Source organism: Pan troglodytes, chromosome 2 (genome assembly GCF_028858775.2).
Source record: "Pan troglodytes isolate AG18354 chromosome 2, NHGRI_mPanTro3-v2.0_pri, whole genome shotgun sequence".
NCBI classification, from domain to species: Eukaryota; Metazoa; Chordata; class Mammalia; order Primates; family Hominidae; genus Pan; species Pan troglodytes.
In genome coordinates, this window is record NC_086015.1 from 162,032,464 (window position 1) to 162,049,544 (window position 17,081).

At 39.7% G+C, this 17,081-nt stretch overlaps 1 protein-coding gene across 2 annotated transcripts in view; it reads left to right on the forward strand.

Moving 5' to 3' along the window:
• MFSD1 (major facilitator superfamily domain containing 1) overlaps positions 1 to 17,081 on the forward strand; it is a 71,384-nt gene that overhangs the window by 49,599 nt on the left and 4,704 nt on the right. The window contains exon 16 of one of the 2 annotated variants that reach the window (XM_016942233.4): positions 16,748 to 16,873. The exons of the other annotated variant lie outside the window; for it this stretch is intronic. Within the exon in view, the coding sequence (XP_016797722.1) occupies positions 16,748 to 16,832 (85 nt within the window). The 3' untranslated portion in view covers positions 16,833 to 16,873. The remainder of the gene's footprint in view (positions 1 to 16,747; positions 16,874 to 17,081) is intronic. 2 annotated transcript variants of the gene reach the window in all.

Genomic DNA, 17,081 nt, shown 5'->3' on the forward strand with positions numbered 1-17,081 from the left:
ATTCCTCCGGGTTCAATTTCAAGCCTTCTTCCCTCCCATGTCTATACTTGCCCCCAAGGCGATTTCATCCAGTGCACTGTGAGAGGAGAAGATTATTGTAGCCCAAGGCACTTTGAGTCAACCTTGGCTAAGGTTGTAGTTGAAATTGTAGGCCATATAATTTAATGATAAATAATTTAATGGGAAATCGTGAGAGGAAGAAAGACTGTTGACACAAGTGTATTTGAGAATGTGAAGCGCTGAGCTACTCCTTATCCTTTGCTCAAAAGATAAGGAACGCAGTTGAGGGATATTTACAAATAGTTACCATAAAGGCACAAAGAATAAAGTATATTAGCTAGATGGGCTAAAAGTCCTGTTAAGGTTAGATCTCTATATACTTGCTCTTCTCATTGTAAAATTGAATTTGTGGCTGATTTATTTGCTGGAAAGGTAAAGGGATTTCCTGGGATGTTTCCCTTCTTTCTTACAGAGACTTATTGTAATCATCTATGGAATATAATCTTTGACCATGAGGCTATGGTTACTGCAAAGTTTCTTTTAAATATTTGTTGTGGGGAATTGCATTTATTCACTTTGTGTGTGTTATAAGACATTGTATATATTAGAGTATGTCTAGGGTAGGAGATTGCATTCATGTACTTAGGCTGCCATGTGCCCACCAACACTGCAAACGACATCACTGACTTTATTCCTTAACTCCTTTTCCATATAAATTCATAAATCCAATTTCTAGTCAGAAACCATCAAGCCACTTTGTCTTGGTTTTCTCATTATAGGTTTATTTGAGAAAAATAAGCTTGTGATTCTAGCAAAACAATTTCTAAATAGTATAGGAAACTTCCTTTCTTCACACCATTTATGTCTTGACAAACCCCTAATTCATATCCATAGCTCTGTTCTGTCCTCTGAGCTCCTGACTCTTATATAAAATTGCCTGCTTAGCACCACCTGGATACTTTACAGATTTCACTGACTTAATATGGTCACAAGTGAACTCCTAATTTCCTCTATTTTTCCTCCCACTAAATTTGCCACTCTACTCAACATTGTTTGTCATTTTAGTAAATGGCACTCTTATGTATTTAGTCATTCAAGCAAAAATCCTAGAAATCATTGTCTATTTTTCTCTTTTTCCTGCTCTCACATCAGTCCATCACAAAGTCCTTTCAAATATCTGTTAAACCATCCACTTCTGTTCACTCACTGCATCACCTTGGTCTTTGCCACTGTGACCTCTTGCATGGCCCTCTTCAATGGTACTCCTCACTGGTCACCATGCCCCCTTCCATCGTACTTCTGCACAGCAGCGATGTTCATAGAAATGAAGCACAAGTCAGACCATGTGCCCTTCTAAGCTCCCTATTGTTCTTTGGAATAAAATGCAAATGTCTTCCCGTGGACTGCAAGGTTCTGTGTCATCTTGTTCTTGCCATATTCCAACCTTGTCTTGTCTACTCTACTTTTCAGTTGTGGGGACACACCCACACCGGCTGCCTGCAGTATATGAGGTGAGGTATGATTTGGAAACTGAACACATAGACACACAGACACACAGACACGTACACACACAAACCCCACCCTTATTGGTGTAGTCAAGGCCCAGAAACTTCTGAGAAAAAGGATGGCCACAGAGGATGGGAGCAGATGCAGCATATTTTCATAGTGCTTTTTTTCTCATTGCTAATTCCTCATTGAGATGTCTGTGCTGAGCAGAATAGGGTCTTGCTGGTTCTAAGAAACAGCCAGATTTTTGCTGTACCCCAAGTATTTTATATGTAAGACACACATCAAGACTTAGCTTAGTGTTCTATGTACTGTCTCCTTACATTTACCTGATTTGAACCAAATTCAGCATCAGCCAAGCCACATCCTTGTTGGAGGAGAGTCAGTATTCAATTATGTAGGAAAAATATTTCTGCCTCTAGCTATCCAGAATTTATTTTATTTTATTTTTATTAATTTTAAAAAATTTTAGTAGCTTTTGGGGGTACAAGTGGTTGTTGGCTACATGGATGAATTGTATAGTGGTGAAGTCTGAGATTTTAGTGACCCCATCACCTGAGTAGTGTACAATGTACCCAATATGTAGTTTTTTATCCCTCCCCCTCCCATCTTCCTTCTGAGTTTCCAAAGTCCCTTGTCACTCTGTATGCCTTTGTGTACCCATAGCTTAGCTCTCACTTACAAGTGAGAGCATACAGTACTTAGTTTTCCATTCCTGAGTTATTTAACTTAAAATAATGCCTCCAGCTCCATCCAAGTTGCTGCAAAAGATATTATTTCGTTCCTTTTTATGGCTTAGTAGTATTCCATGGTGTATATATATCACATTTTCTGTATCCACTCATTGGTCGATGGGCACTTAGGTTGGTTCCATATCTTTGCTGTTATGAATTGTGCTGCAATAAATACACATGTGCAGGTATCCTTTTGATATATTTGCTGCTTTTCCTTTGGGTAGATACCCAGTAGTGGGATTGCTGGATCGAAAGGTAAACTTATTTTAGTTCTTTAGGAAATCTCCATACTGTTTTTCATAGAGGTTGTACTAATTTACACTCCCACTAGCAGCGTGTAAGTGTTCCTTTTTACCACATCCATGCCCACATCTACTATTTTTTGACTTTTAAATAATTTTTTTGACTTTTTACTCTTCCAGGAGTAAAGTGGTTTTAATTTACATTTCCCTGATGAATAGTGATGTTGAACATTTTTTCATGCATTTGTTGACCATTTGTACATATATCTTCTTTTGAGAAATGTCTGTTCATGCCCATTGTCCACTTTTTTGATGGGATTATTTATTTATTTTTTGCTGATTTGTTTGTGTTTCTTGTAGCTTCTGGATATTAGTCCTTTGTCAGATACAGTTTGCAAATATTTTCTCCCATTCTGTGGGTTGTCTGTTTACTCTCATGATTATTTCTTTTGCTGTACTGAGGCTTTTTAGTTTAATCAGTTCCCATTTACATATTTTTGTTTTTGTTGCATTTGCTTTTGGGGTCTTAGTTATGACTTCTTTGCCTAGGCCAATGTCCAGAAGAGTTTCTCCTACATTATTTTCTAGAATTTTTATAGTTTTTGTTCTTAGATTTAAGTCTTTGATCCATCTTGAGTTGATTTTTGTATAGGTGAGAAATAGGGATCCAGCTTTATTCTTCTACACGTGGCTAGCCAGTTTTCCAAGCACCATTTATTAAATAGGGTGTCCTTTCCCCAATTTATATTTCTGCATGCTTTGTTGAAGAAGTATTTGGTTTAATTCCAGGTTCTCAGTTATGGTTTATTGGTCTATGTGTCTACTTTTATACCAGTACCATGCTGTTTGGGTGATTATAGTCTTGTAGTATAATTTGAAGTCTGATAATGTGATACATCCAGATTTATTTTTTTTCTTAGGATTGCCTTGGCTACTTGGGCTCCTTTTTGATTTCATATGAATTTAAGGATTTTTTTTCCTAATACTGTGAAAAATGATATTGGTAGTTTAATAGGAATTGCATTAAATCTGTAGATTGGTTTGGGCAGTATGGTCATTTTTACAATATTGATTCTTCTAATCCATGAGCACGGAATGTATTTCCATTTGTTTGTGTCATCTATGATTTCTTTCAGCAGTGTTTTGTAGGTTCTCCTTGTAGATATCTTTCACCTCCTTGGTTAAGTATATTCCTAGGTACTTTATTTTATTGTTTGCATATGTTGTAAAAGGGATTGAGTTCTTGATTTGATTCTCAGCTTGGTCATTGTTGGTGTATAGCAGTGATACTGATTTGTGTACATGGATTTTCTAACCTGAGACTTTACTGAATTTGTTTATCAAATCTAGGAGTCTTTTGGAGGAGACTTTAGGGTTTTCTAGGTATACAATCATATTATCAGTGAACAGCGATAGTTTGACTTCCTCTTTTCCAATTTGGATGCCCTTTATTTCCTTCTCTTGCCTAATTGCTCTGGTTAGGTCTTCCAGTACTATGTTGAATACAAACGGTGAAAGTGGGCATCCTTGTCTTGTTCCAGTTCTTAAGGGGAATTCTTTCAACTTTTCCCCATTCCATATGGTGTTGGCTGTGGATTTGTCTTATATGACTTTTATTATTTTGAGGTAAGTCCCTTCTATGCCTAGTTTGTTGAGGGTTTTTATCATAAAGGAATGCTGGAGTTTAATGAATGCTTTCTCTGCATCTGTTGAGATGATCACATGTTTTTGGTTTTTAATTCTGTTTATGTGATGTATCACATCACATAATGAATACACATTGACTTGTGTATGTTAAACTATGCCTGCATCCCTGGGATGAAACTCACTGGATCATGGTGTATTATCATTTTGATGTGCTGTTGGATTTGGTTAGCTAGTATTTTGTTGAGGGTTTTTGCATCTATATTCATCAGGGATATTGGTCTGTAGTTTTCTTTTTTGTTATGTCCTTTCCTGGTTTTGGTATTGGGATGATACTAGCTTCATATAATGAATTACGGAGGATTCCCTCTTTCTCAATCTTTTGGAATAGTTTTAGTAGGATTGGTACCAGTTCTTTGAATGTTTGGTAGAATTCAGGTATGAATCTATCTGGTCTGGACTTTTTTTTTGTTGGCAGTTTTTTATATATTATTATTACCAGTTCAATCCTACAAGTTGTTATTCGTCTGTTCAGGGTTACTGTTTCTTCCTGATTTATTCTAGGAGGGTTGTATGTTTTCAGGATTTATCCATTTCCTTTAGATTTTCTAGTTTGTGTGCATAAAACTATACATAGTAGTCTCAAATGATCTTTTGTATTTCTGTGGCATCAGTTGTAATGTCTCCAGTTTTATTTCTGATTGATCTTATTTGAATCATCCCTCTTCTTTTCTTGGTTAATCTAGCTAATGGTCTATCAATTTTGTTTATTCTTTCAAATAACTTTTTGTTTCATTGATCTTTTGTATTTTCCTTGTTTCAAGTTCATTTATTTCTGCATTTCCTGTAGGGCTGATCTGGTAGTGACAAATTCCCTCAGCATTTGTTTGTTTGAAAATGCCTTTATTTCTCCTTCATCTATGAAACTTATTTTTGCTGGATGCAAAATTTGTGGCTGACAGTTATTCTGTGTAAGGAGGCTAAAGATGGGATCTCAGTCCCTTCTGGCTTGTAAGATTTCTGCTAAGAAGTTTGCTGTTATTCTAATAGGTTTTTCTTTATAGGTTACCTGATTATTTTTGTCTCACTGCTCTTAGAACTCTTTTCTTCACGTTACTTTAGATAGCTTGATGATTATATGCCTTTGTGATGTCCTTTTTGCAATTAATCTCCCCGTTCTTTGGGCTTCTTGTATTTGGATATCTGAATTTCTATCTAGCAAGACCAGGAAAGTTTTTTTCAGTTATTCTTTCAAATAAATTTTCCAAACTTTTTGCTTTCTCTTCTCCCTCAGGAACACCAATTATTCTTAGGTCTGGCCTTTTTACAAAGTCCCATATTTCTTGGAGACTTCATTCATGTCTTTTGTCTTTATTTTCATCTGATTGGGTTAATTTGAAGGCCTTGTCTTTGGGCTCTGACATTCTTTCCTCTACTTGTCTAGTCTGTTGTTAACACTTTCCACTGCATTTTGTAATTCCCTAAATATGTTTTTCATTTCCAGAAGTTCTGATTGATTTATCTGTAAAATGTCTGTCCTTTTAGAAAATTTTTCATTCATATCTTGAATTGTTTTAAAAATTTCTTTAGGTTGGTTTTCACATTTCTCTGATAACTCCTTGAGTAGCTTAATAATTAACCTTTTGAATTCTTCATCTGGTATTTCAAAGACTTCATTTTGTTTTGGATCCATTGCTGGAGAGCTGGTGTGATCTTCTGTGGGTGTTATAGAACACTGTTTTGTCATTGTAACAGAATCATTGTTCTAGTTCCTTCTCATTTGGGTAGACTATTTCTTCTAATTATTATAAATTTATTTTTTATTTTACTTTTTAAAAAATTTCCTTTTTTCCCTCTTAAGGATGCGACTTTAATGTTTATAGTTTATTGTAGCCTAATTTGGCTCTTGGTGCTTTCATTGGTGAAGACTTTGTACGCATTCCTTGATTATAGACATATGCTGGCTTTCTCAGATGCCGGTTGTAGTAGCAATGTGCTCGGTGTGTGAGCAAGTTCATTGTCTCCTATGTGGTTGGAATGGCAGAGGTCTCTTGAAGCTTATCTTATCCCTCTGTGGTGGGCACGTATTTATGTTTTTTTCCCAGTATTTTATTTACTGTTTTTATTTACTGGGTTGAATAGTTCAGGCTTCAGACCAGTAGGGGAGGTGTTCCTGGGTAGAAACCTGTTGTGGCTAAAGTAGGTGAGTGAATGCAATACTCAATGGTGGGCAGAGGTCCTAGCCTTGACACAGGTGACTGGGGGAGCTCTTAGTGAAACACACTGAGGTCTTATCATGGGGAAGGGTGGGAAACACCTCAGATCCCCTGCCAGTCCAGTAGGAAAGCAATCTACCTTTCAGACACACTCCTGTCCCAGTGTTTTTGCTATTCAGAGCAAACAGACACCTCTTTTCATTTGTGGTAATGTTGATGTTCCAAGTAGAGAGAAGTTGTGACTCTAACTCTCATGCAAGCTCCACCTGTGGAACACCCTGAAGTGTTCCAGGAAGGCTGTCTATAGCCACACCCACACCAAACTCCCATGGGAGAAGCCCTAGCTGTGTCTGCAGTGGTGGATGACGGGGAAAGAAGTCCCCTTCTCCAAGACCCTTCATGAGCCCCAGGGTTGCCTGACTGTTGGGGTAGAGCTGTAGACTTTCTCCACTGAGCCCAGCACTGCAACTGTGCCTCTGATGAAAGAAACTTCCCAGTAGCAGACAGATCTGAGACTCAAGGCCTGCTGTCCAGATTTTTTTGTCCCATGGGGTGTTCCCTTGTTGTGGCACACTCCCTCTTCCCCTAGGAGTAGGAGTCCCTGAGAGTCACATTACTGTGAATGCTGCTGCTCCTCTGGGTCTAGCCGCCCAGTGGGGCTGCCTCACTCCAGGCTGGTGCTGGGGAATGCAAGGGATCTTGTGGTGTGACCTGCCCTCAAGTCTCCCAGTAGTGGGTACCAGCACCAGGTCTGATGGGGGTGGCAGGGGAGTGACATAGACTCTGTGAGAGTCCTTGGTTATAAATAGCCTCAGTGCATTGGTTTTCTCAAGCGCCAGTTGTAGCAGTAATGAACGGATCATCTGAGCAGACTCAGGACCTCCTGATTATCCAGGGTGTTGCAGGCAGTGGTCATAGCTGAGGTCACACACAAGTTTTCTCCTTCCTGGGTGCAGGGTTATTCTACCTGCAGATACTCTCATGAACTGTGTCTGTTAGCCTCCAGCCAGGAGGTGGCACTTGAAAAAGAGTACCAGCTGTGGTAGCAGCAGTAGGATTTGTGTTTGCCTTATGTTACCCAGGGGAGGTATTCTAGTGTCTCAGGTGATGGATGGGGCTATAATGCTCCCAAATGTTTTTGTCCTTTGTATTAAGCTACTAGGATGGGTGGAAGGGCAAAGCCAGGTGGGGACTGGGTCAGGCAGGTCTGTCCTCTGGTTCCCCATGTGCAGATCAAGCAGCAGCCCATGGCGGGGTTAGGAGGGTGGTTCTCTGGTCACTAGGGGTAATGTTACAGGAAGGAGCATAGTTGCCTCTGCTGCACAGAAGAGCTTGTGCAGGGAGTGGGGAGTAGCAGCAGCAGTAAGCTCATCCAACTCCATGCACTTGGGAAGGCAGGTCTCTCACTTGTAGTGTTCCACTAGTAGCAGGTAGCTAAGTTCCAAGTAGTCTACACTCAAAACTCGAAAGTGCCCCAGGCCATAAGCCTTCCAGGGGAGATAGCAACTGAAAGTTTCAGGCCATGCCCATGCCCCTCCCAGTCTGTCTGCAAAGCTGGGGCACCCAGCTCCTGCACTCATGGCTGTAGCACACTTCCCACTTGCCCCCTGGTTCTGGCCAAGGGAGTTTGTCCCCACTTGAGATTATATTGTGAATTTTAATTGGGAGCTTCTCTCAACCTGTGACTGCCGCCTGAGTTAGCTAGCAGACTTCTGTGAGGTCCTCTGTGTTTAGAGTCAGAAATGGCTTCCCCCAGTCCATGCTGTAGACTGGAGATGCCCACAAGGCTCTTCCTGCTGCTGTTCCTACTTTTATATTATCTACTGCTCCCTAAATCAGTACTGGGTAGGCTTAAGGCCTTCTTCCCCTATGGATTGCATTGCCAGGTTCCTCAGTGGGGGTGTGTATCCTGTAGGCAGTTTTCCCCTTTTTCACACTCTGGGGACTTATAGCTTTGCCTGAAGCCTGCCATGTGTTTCAAAGGGTCTGTGTTTTTTTTCAGTTTTCCTGTTAAGTTCCTTCATTGCTTCTTTGAATAAAGTTCACAATGTGAATCCCTACACACTATTTTGTCTTTCCAAGTGGGAAAGGCATGCTAACACTTAGTTCTAGGTTTGGGCAACTCCTTTGGGGGTTGAGACGTCTCTGAGGCCCTAAATGTAGGACACCAATTATTGTTGATGAAAAGAGTCAAACTCTGCCGCTCTCTGTACCACTTGCTGCTCCGCCCAAGGACTCTGAGGTGGCATTGTCTACAGTGACCCCACAGAGCATGAGGGCACAGGCCTGGGCATTCTTGATGGGGGTGACAACCTTGGCATCTCCAGGCTCCCCACGGGAATGTGACCCCCACATCCAGCTTGGGCACCAGTGGGAGGAAGGCATGCCTCTTGAGTCTGTGGGAGGAGGTGGGCACTTTACTTAGGCTGACAGGCATGAAAGTGGAAGTGGCATGGCTACTGCTCCTCTACTTCTCTGACTCCCAGCTGCCCCCACCTCTCCACCCAGGGCTCTCTGCATGCCTGACACCACCGCCTCCTTCCAACCATGGTCCTGGTCCCCTCTTCCCTCCCTGGCTGCTGTAGAGCCCTCCAGGCAGTGGTGGCAAACTTTACATAGAAGGAAGCTGCTAGCAGCCTGCTGCAGGGAACACTCCAAGCCTGCTGGGTGCCCCAGCCCCTCCACAGCCTGCCCTGTGTGCCACCTACCCAGTCCTTGCATCCTGATGCCCACGAGTGTACCTGTGCAACCCAGCAGGACTGCACAGTGACAGCTAGCTTTCCAGCATTTTAGACAGTCTGTTTCCCTATAGTTTACTCCCTGGCTCTGATTCAGTCTTGGTTATTCTGATGCTGAGTTTGGTCTTACGACCCCAATCACAAGTTCATTTTCCTAAAAGCCTATCTGTTCCCTAAATATGTAATGCTCTTTCATGCCCAGAGTCTATGCAATTTCTGTCCCCGCTGCTTGGAACATACTTTTTCCAGCTCCTTCTCTGCATGGCAGAATTCTTCTTATCCTTCAGATCTTAGCTAAAATGTCATGTTCTGAGAGAGCTTTTTACTATCTAAAAAACAATTTGTGCTATAATTTCTTACTAATGAAACTTCTTCACTTTACATTTTTCACAAAATCTATGTTTATCTATTATTTTGCTTGATTTTTATCTGTCTCACCCACTAAAATATAAATCGAGGTCAGGGACCCTATCTGTCTTATTCTGTATGTCCTTGGGCCTAATGGTACCTTGCACATGTAGGCACTTAGCTGAATGAGAGATTGTCCTGTTTACCATCTAGGAAGGGAGGGAGACAAGTGGCTTGCTCTGCTGAGAGTACTGCTATCTCTCCCACCCAGCAGGATGGACTTTATTGGTGGATTTATGCAGACAATGACCACTGGCCTCTGAGGCAGTGATTGTTGGTGACTACCATCATGGATGGGCATAGAGAGAAATAGCTTGAGCCTTCAGCCCTCAAGGTCCTGGCTTTTGGTGTGTTTGGCTTCTCTATTGCTCCAACTCTCCAGCTTCCTTTCAAGAAGCAAGGTATATCTATGAGCAGATGTTGAGACAGAACATCTCAATTTCATGTTCACAGATCTTGATTCCTTTGAAATGAGATGTGTGTTCTTGAGGAGGATAAGGGAAAAGCATCTATTAGTGATCTTGCAGCCAACTTTTCACACAATGGTTAGAAGGAAAGTTCTGTATGATGTGGAAGTTAAGACATCAAATAAAAAAATGAGTGAATTATGGCTTGTCTTTGTCTTAAAAAACACTGTGTTGGATTGGTCTCTTTACTCACAATTTTATAGGAGTTGTTTTGTGATGACTGATCAAGTATTTTTGTTGTTATTGCAGTTCATTGGGAATTATAGCAGTCAGCTTTTACTAGGTATTGCTGTAATAACAAAGAACCCTAAAATCTTAATGGCTCACAACAGCAAGGGTTTCTTTCTCATTTACAGTATGTCACCTGTGAGTCAGTCTCAGCTCTTTTCCATCTTTATCCTGGGATCCAGGCTGAAGGAACAGTCCCTATTTGGGACATACTAATTTTATAGCAGAGGGAGAAAAGAGAGATAAAGGAAACATAAATGACTTTAAAAGCTTTTGCTTATAAGTGACATGCTTCAATTCCACTCACATCATTGGCCAAAGCAAGTCACTTCATCAAACCTGACATCAATGGGACAGTGTAATCTTCTCACACAGAGGCAGAGCACATGATTGAGAATGTTAATATAATCTTCCACAGGACCTTTCTAATGAAGACCCAAGGTACAGCTGCTGAAAAATTTTGGCAACTTTTTTTTTTTTTGAGATGGATTTCACTCTTGTTGCCCAGGCTGGAGTGCAATGGCGTGATCTTGGCTCACCGCAACCTCCGCCTCCTGGGTTCAAGCCATTCTCCTGCCTCAGCCTCCCGAGTAGCTGGGGTTACAGGCATGCGCCACCACACCCGGCTAAGTTTGTATTTTTAGTAGAGATGGGGTTTCTCTATGTTGGTCAGGCTGGTCTTGAACTCCTGACCTCAGGTGATCCATTCACCTCGGCCTCCCAAAGTGCTGGGATTACAAGCATGAGCCACCACGCCCGGCCTGGCAACTTCTAATGTATAAAAATTAAAGAAATAAAGAATGAATATCTTTAATTATGATGTATTGGCTTTATGCATAAGCCACATAATGCAGGACAAAGAGCATGAAATGGAGAATTTGGAGTCTTCGTATGCCAAAATAGTTCGCTGTGTGAGCTGGGTCAAGACATTTATTATAGCTAGGCTCCCATTTCTGCAAAACAAGTAGCTTAAATGAGATGATCTCCAAGTTGCTTACAAATCGAAGATGTCTTTGTTCCTCTGATTCTAAGTGCTTGCTGTGCTGGTGAGTCTGAGTGACAGTAGTGACAATGTTGAGGGCTCAATTTGCAGAGCCTCTTAAGGCTGTTAGAAGGTTTGTAGGCAGGGAGTGAGATCTAAGACTTTTACCCTTAGTTGACATTGGATGGGATGGATCCTGTACTTAATTTCTTCCCACTGAAGCCTTGCCACTTGCTCAAGTGGGGCTGCTGTTCAGTTTAGAAGGGTTTTTCATTCTCAGTTCTCTTAGCCAAAGGGCAAGTTCTGACAAGGTAGCTGTTTGAGTACTGTCAATCAGTGATAATTTTAAAAAGCAGCAGTAAGATGTGAATGAAAACCTTGACTTCAGCCTGGCCCTAAATTGTTAGTTTTTGAAAAGATTTTTTTTTAAATTAGACTTTGAAAATCTCATCCATCTGCAGCTAATTCTGTATAACTCTTGATGCTGGATGAGCCTCAGGGGTTTGGGAAACTTGTTCAGTGAGATGCTAACCTGAACCTGTCAAGATTTTCTTTTCTCAGTACATCTATTCTCATTTTCCCTTGCTATTTAGGTCTACTTGACATGTATCTTAAATTAGAAACACTCAGCTCTTTCAACCAGATTTTCAGCTTACATCAGACCCTGCAGAACTTCAGCCACTAAATAAAAAACTGAACCAACTTCTGGTAGACTTCTACATGCCCATTTTTCTTCATCGCAACTTAAATGATTTCATATACAATCATGTACTGCATAATGATGTTTTAATTAATGACAGACGGCATCTGTGACAGTGGTGCCATAAGATTACAATGGAGCTGAAAAATCACTGTCTCCTAGTGATGTCTTGATGATCCTGATCCTGTGTAGGCCTAGGCTAATGTGTGTGTTTTTGCTGTAGCTTTTAACAAAAATGTTTTAAAAATTAAAAAACAAACAAAAAAATGGGCCAGGCATGGTGGCCCATGACTGTAATCCCAGCACTTTGGGAGGCTGAGATGGGTGGATCTCTTGAGTCCAGGAGTTCAAGACCAGCCTGGGCAACATGGTGAAACCCTGTCTCTACAAAAAATAAAAAAATTATCCAGGCATGTTGGTGTGCCTCTGTAGTCCCAGCTACTCGGGAGACTGAGGTGTGAGGATTGCTTGAGCCTGGGAGGCAGAGGTTGCAGTGAGCCGAGATCATGCCACTGTATACCAGCCTGGGCCACAGAGCAAGACTCTGACTCAAAAAAAAAAAAAAAAAAAAAAGAGACACTTATAGAATGATGACATAAAGGAAGAAAATGGTTTTGCACAGCTGAAGAGTGTTGTTTGTGTTTTAAGCTGTGTTATGAAAGTCACAAAATTTAAAACATTTAAAAGTTTATAAAGTAAAAAGTTACAGTAAAGCTAAGGTTAATTTATCATTACAGAAAAAAATTTAAAAATGAATATAAAAATAAATAAATAAATACATAGTGTAGCTTAAGTGTATGGTATTTATAAAGTCTACAATAGTGTACAGTTATGTCCTGGGTTTTTATATTCACTCACCACTCACTCGCTGACCCACCCAGAGCAACTTCCAGTCCTGCAAGCTCCAGTCGTAGTAACAGCCCTAAACAGGTGTACCATATTTTATCTTTTATTCTGTATTTTTAATAGACCTTTTTAATGTTTAGATATGGTTAGACACACAAACTTACCACTGTGTTACAATTGTCTACAGTATTTGGTACAGTAACATGCTGTACAGGTTTTCAGCTCAGGAGCAATAGGATATTACGCGTAGCCTAGATGTGGAGTAGGCTACATGGAATACCGTTTGAGTTTGTGTAAGTATACTCTATGATGTTTGCACAATGACACAATCGCCTAACGATGTGTTTCTTAGAACATATTCCTGTCATTAAGTGACATATGTCTGTATTCTCAAATATGTGTCCTGAAAGTGCTGCTATTCTCTGTGACGTGAAAATATCATTGTCATTGTTATCATGATTAGCAATTAGAATATTAATTTAATTTAATAGACTACTTTCCTCCAATGTGTTAAAACATTTTACATAAATATTATCCCTTGGGGAAGCTCTCACACTTGTGCATCAGGAGATAGGTGAACAAAAGGGTATTTATTGCAGTATTGTTTGTAATCAGAGAAAAGGTGGGGGATACCTTAATATTCACCAATAGGAGACTTGATAAATATATTGTGCTATAAACATACAATATTGATACATCATTTAAATGAAATGAAATAGAACTACATATATTAATATGAATATATCTCAAAAACAGGTTGAGTGAAAAAAGCAAGTTGCAGAATTATACATACAATATGAAACCAATGACATACCACATAAAAACATAAAGACTACGTGTTAACATATAGATACACCCATTTATAATAAAAATAAAAATAAAATATGCAAGAAGGATACACAAGAATTTTGGTATAATGGTCACCTCTAGGGAAGGAGGGGAAAAATGCACAGGAAATCAATTGATGTCTGTAATGTTTTATTTCTCAAAAAAAGAAGAGAAAGGAAAAAGAAATATGGTAAATGTTAATCTCAGCTAAATCTTGGTGGTGGGCATGAGGGTATTTGTTATTGTTGCTTCATGATTTTTGGCATATGGGAAATCTTTAATAATGAAACAGTCAATTTCTCTTCCCCATTACCCCACTTTTTCTCATAACCTCAGAGAGATAAAGTAGTATTGCATGTGAAAAACAACCTATCAGACTGGTTTTCTTCATGTGGTTTTGAGGTGACCTCTTCTTTCCTTTTAATTAAAAAACATCACCTCAAATTCAGATTTGAGTAGGTTTCAAAAAAGAGCTGGACTCTAAGGGCCTTTCATTTATAATGACTTTTTTTCAGAATTTCTGAGTCCCTTTCCCTGCTCCAGCCACCTCCATTCTTAAAACCCTCCGCGGGCTTCCTGTTGTTGTCAGAATAAAAACCCCAGGCTGCTCTGAGGCCTGCAGCCCTGAAGCATCCAGCCCCAGCCTCCTCCTCTGACTGTTGGACTTTTTCTACCACATTCATAGTTCTTTCCGTGGAGGCAGGAAGGAGGGGAGTTAGGGTCTTCACAGGTTGGTGGCCTCTGCCAGGCTTGCTGTCACCCCTAGTCCCTCTTCAGCTCTAAGCTCTAGGTGACTCTTCCAGGATGTCTGTGTTGGTCCAACTCTCTGCTGGTTCCCAGTGTCAGGCATGGTTCCTAGGACATATGATCAATATGTATTTGTTAACTCTCACTAACTAACCTGAAATTAGAATTATACAGATTAAATGGAACCAGATGACACTTTAACACCCACTATCCCATTTATGAATGGTGATATGTTTATTTATCCTTGCTCTATTTTTGCTGTACATGACAATGATAGGTATAAAGTTAACTACCTTATCCGATTCTTAGAAATTTCTACTATGTGTCTTTGGACATATCTAAATTTAATATTACTTCATTTCAGTGGATCCTAATGTAAAGAGCCTATTGCCTCATGAATTAAGTAGTATTAGTTATTTTTAAGTAAGTTATCTGTAAAATAGATGTTCTGTTCTCCAGGTCAGGAGCATGCATTGATAACAGAAATTCCCAAGAATTTTCACTGAGTTTAATGTCAGTATTGGCAAGCACTGCATGGGAAGGAAATCACAGCAACACATTCTGATAAAGCAGAAGCGTGTCTGAAGCAGGCTTGTATTAAACCAAGGGGTTTAAAATTAAGTATATTTTTTTGATAGTTTCATTGTACCAGGCAGCTTCTTGGAATGGATTCATAGGGTGGCATTAGAATCAGAATCTTCTGGCCGGGCATGATAGCTCATGCCTGTAATCCCAACATTTTGGGAGGCTGAGGCGGGAGAATCACCTGAGGTCAGGAGTTCGAGACCAGCCTGGCCAACATGGTGAAACCCCATCTCTACCAAAAATACAAAAATTAGCTGGGTATAGTGGTGCATGCCTGTAGTCCCAGCTACTCAGGAGGCTGAGGCATGAGTATCACTTGAACCCCGGAGGTGTAGGTTGCAGTGAGCCAAGATCGTACCACCACACTTTAGCCTGGGTTTAGGAGTGAGGCTCTGTCTCAAAAAAAAAAAAAAAAAAAAAAGGGAAAAAAGAAAGAAAAGAATCAATCTTCTGAGCTTAATAATGCAAGTGAAAATTTATGTAGTGTCTCTCTTGCTTTTTGTATGAGAGGTTGAAAGTCCGCACATCTTAATAAGGTATACCTAATAACATGTTAATAACTCACATATTTTCCGCTTTGGACTGCAGACCTTAAATGAAAGGGCCTTCATAAATTATACATGTCTGACAAATAGGTGATACATTTTTCAAATCACATAAGCTCTTCAGAATCAAGTCTGCTTTGTGGAGATAATTAAAGAAAATCAATGTGTTTTGGTTGATAGATATTTGACTAGAAAACACATTCTCCCCTCAACTCAGACAATGGGGCGCCTAAGCTTCAAGACCAGTGTTCTCTGAAGACAGAGTGAGGGATGTGATTGGAAGGCTTGAGTGTTCTGGGTGCAGGACTTATGACTCCAGACACCAGGTTCTCCCTGTGGTACTGGTCCTGACCCCAACTTCCCACTGAGCTGAGGGCAATTGAGTTGAACTCCTGATCTCTGTCTCTTTCCCTGGGTCAAGGAATATGATTCTTTTTGTCTCAATGGGACCACGGGAGGCTTAATTCATCAATGTTGGTAAAGTGCTAGGAAGATGAGAAGTGCTGTGCCCATTCTAAGCAACATTATTGATTCAATTTTTCCTTGTGGTTAATATAAAATTCTCCACATATCAGATAATGGCTCAGCATTGCATAAACAGCCAAGAATCGCTAGCGGGAGAGATGTGGCCTGTGTTTTCTCTTAGGAATATTGATGTCTGTAAAATGCCTTCAGTTTCTCTGAAAAAACATTATTACATGATTTAAGCTGATTATATTATTGTTGTATTTTTATCTGCATATCAGAGTCTTTTTTTTATTTGTTTGTATTGTTTTGTTTTTCAGTAATGATCTGAAATAATGTTGAGCCCAGTAAATATTTTATGTTAAGGAAGGCCTAGATTGGTAAAAGTTTTGCTTATCTATTTTGGGTTACCCTGTCCACTAAATAATAGGGGGATACACACACACACACACACACACACACAGAAAACTCTGTGTGTATTTAGCATATGTATATAGTGTGTATGTATATGTATACATAATGCTAATGTGCATTACCCATAATTCATAATCTTGTTCATTAAATCACAGGATGTGTGTGTATATGCATATATATGTGCACATAGATACATACACGTATAAAAACATATATCATGTTAATATGCTTACTTATATATTTACCATTATTCTGAAATAACATGATAAGTAACTATTAATTATGGCATTTAGCTAATTCACCATTCTTGGAAAGATTTTAGGAATTGCATTCCTGAAATTGCTTTCAACAGGAATTTTATAAGCATATATAGAACCTCGACCAGTTACTTTATTGTTATACTTGAAAAAAACTTGAATTGGAATAATACAGCTTGATCATCTACCTTATAGTTCATCAGACTTGGTTCTGGATCACTTCTTCCTGTTTCCAAATTCTAAACACATCCTCAGGAAATGGAGAATTCAACACCACTAGTTATTGTAAAAATGGATGTTCAGTGGACTGTCGCAATGAAGGTGAAAATTCCCTTTTGAGTATGTAAAGGTCTAGTTTGTTAAAATGAGCAAACAAACCTGTTTCTAACAGTATTATGGTGATGACTTTTTTAAAGTTCTTATCTTCCCATGGTACCTATTGGAAAAATAAGTCAGTTCCATTATCCTTTGGTTTCCATGTTTCTGCTAGATGGGATTGCTATGCCAACACGCCCCATGTGTGGAACTG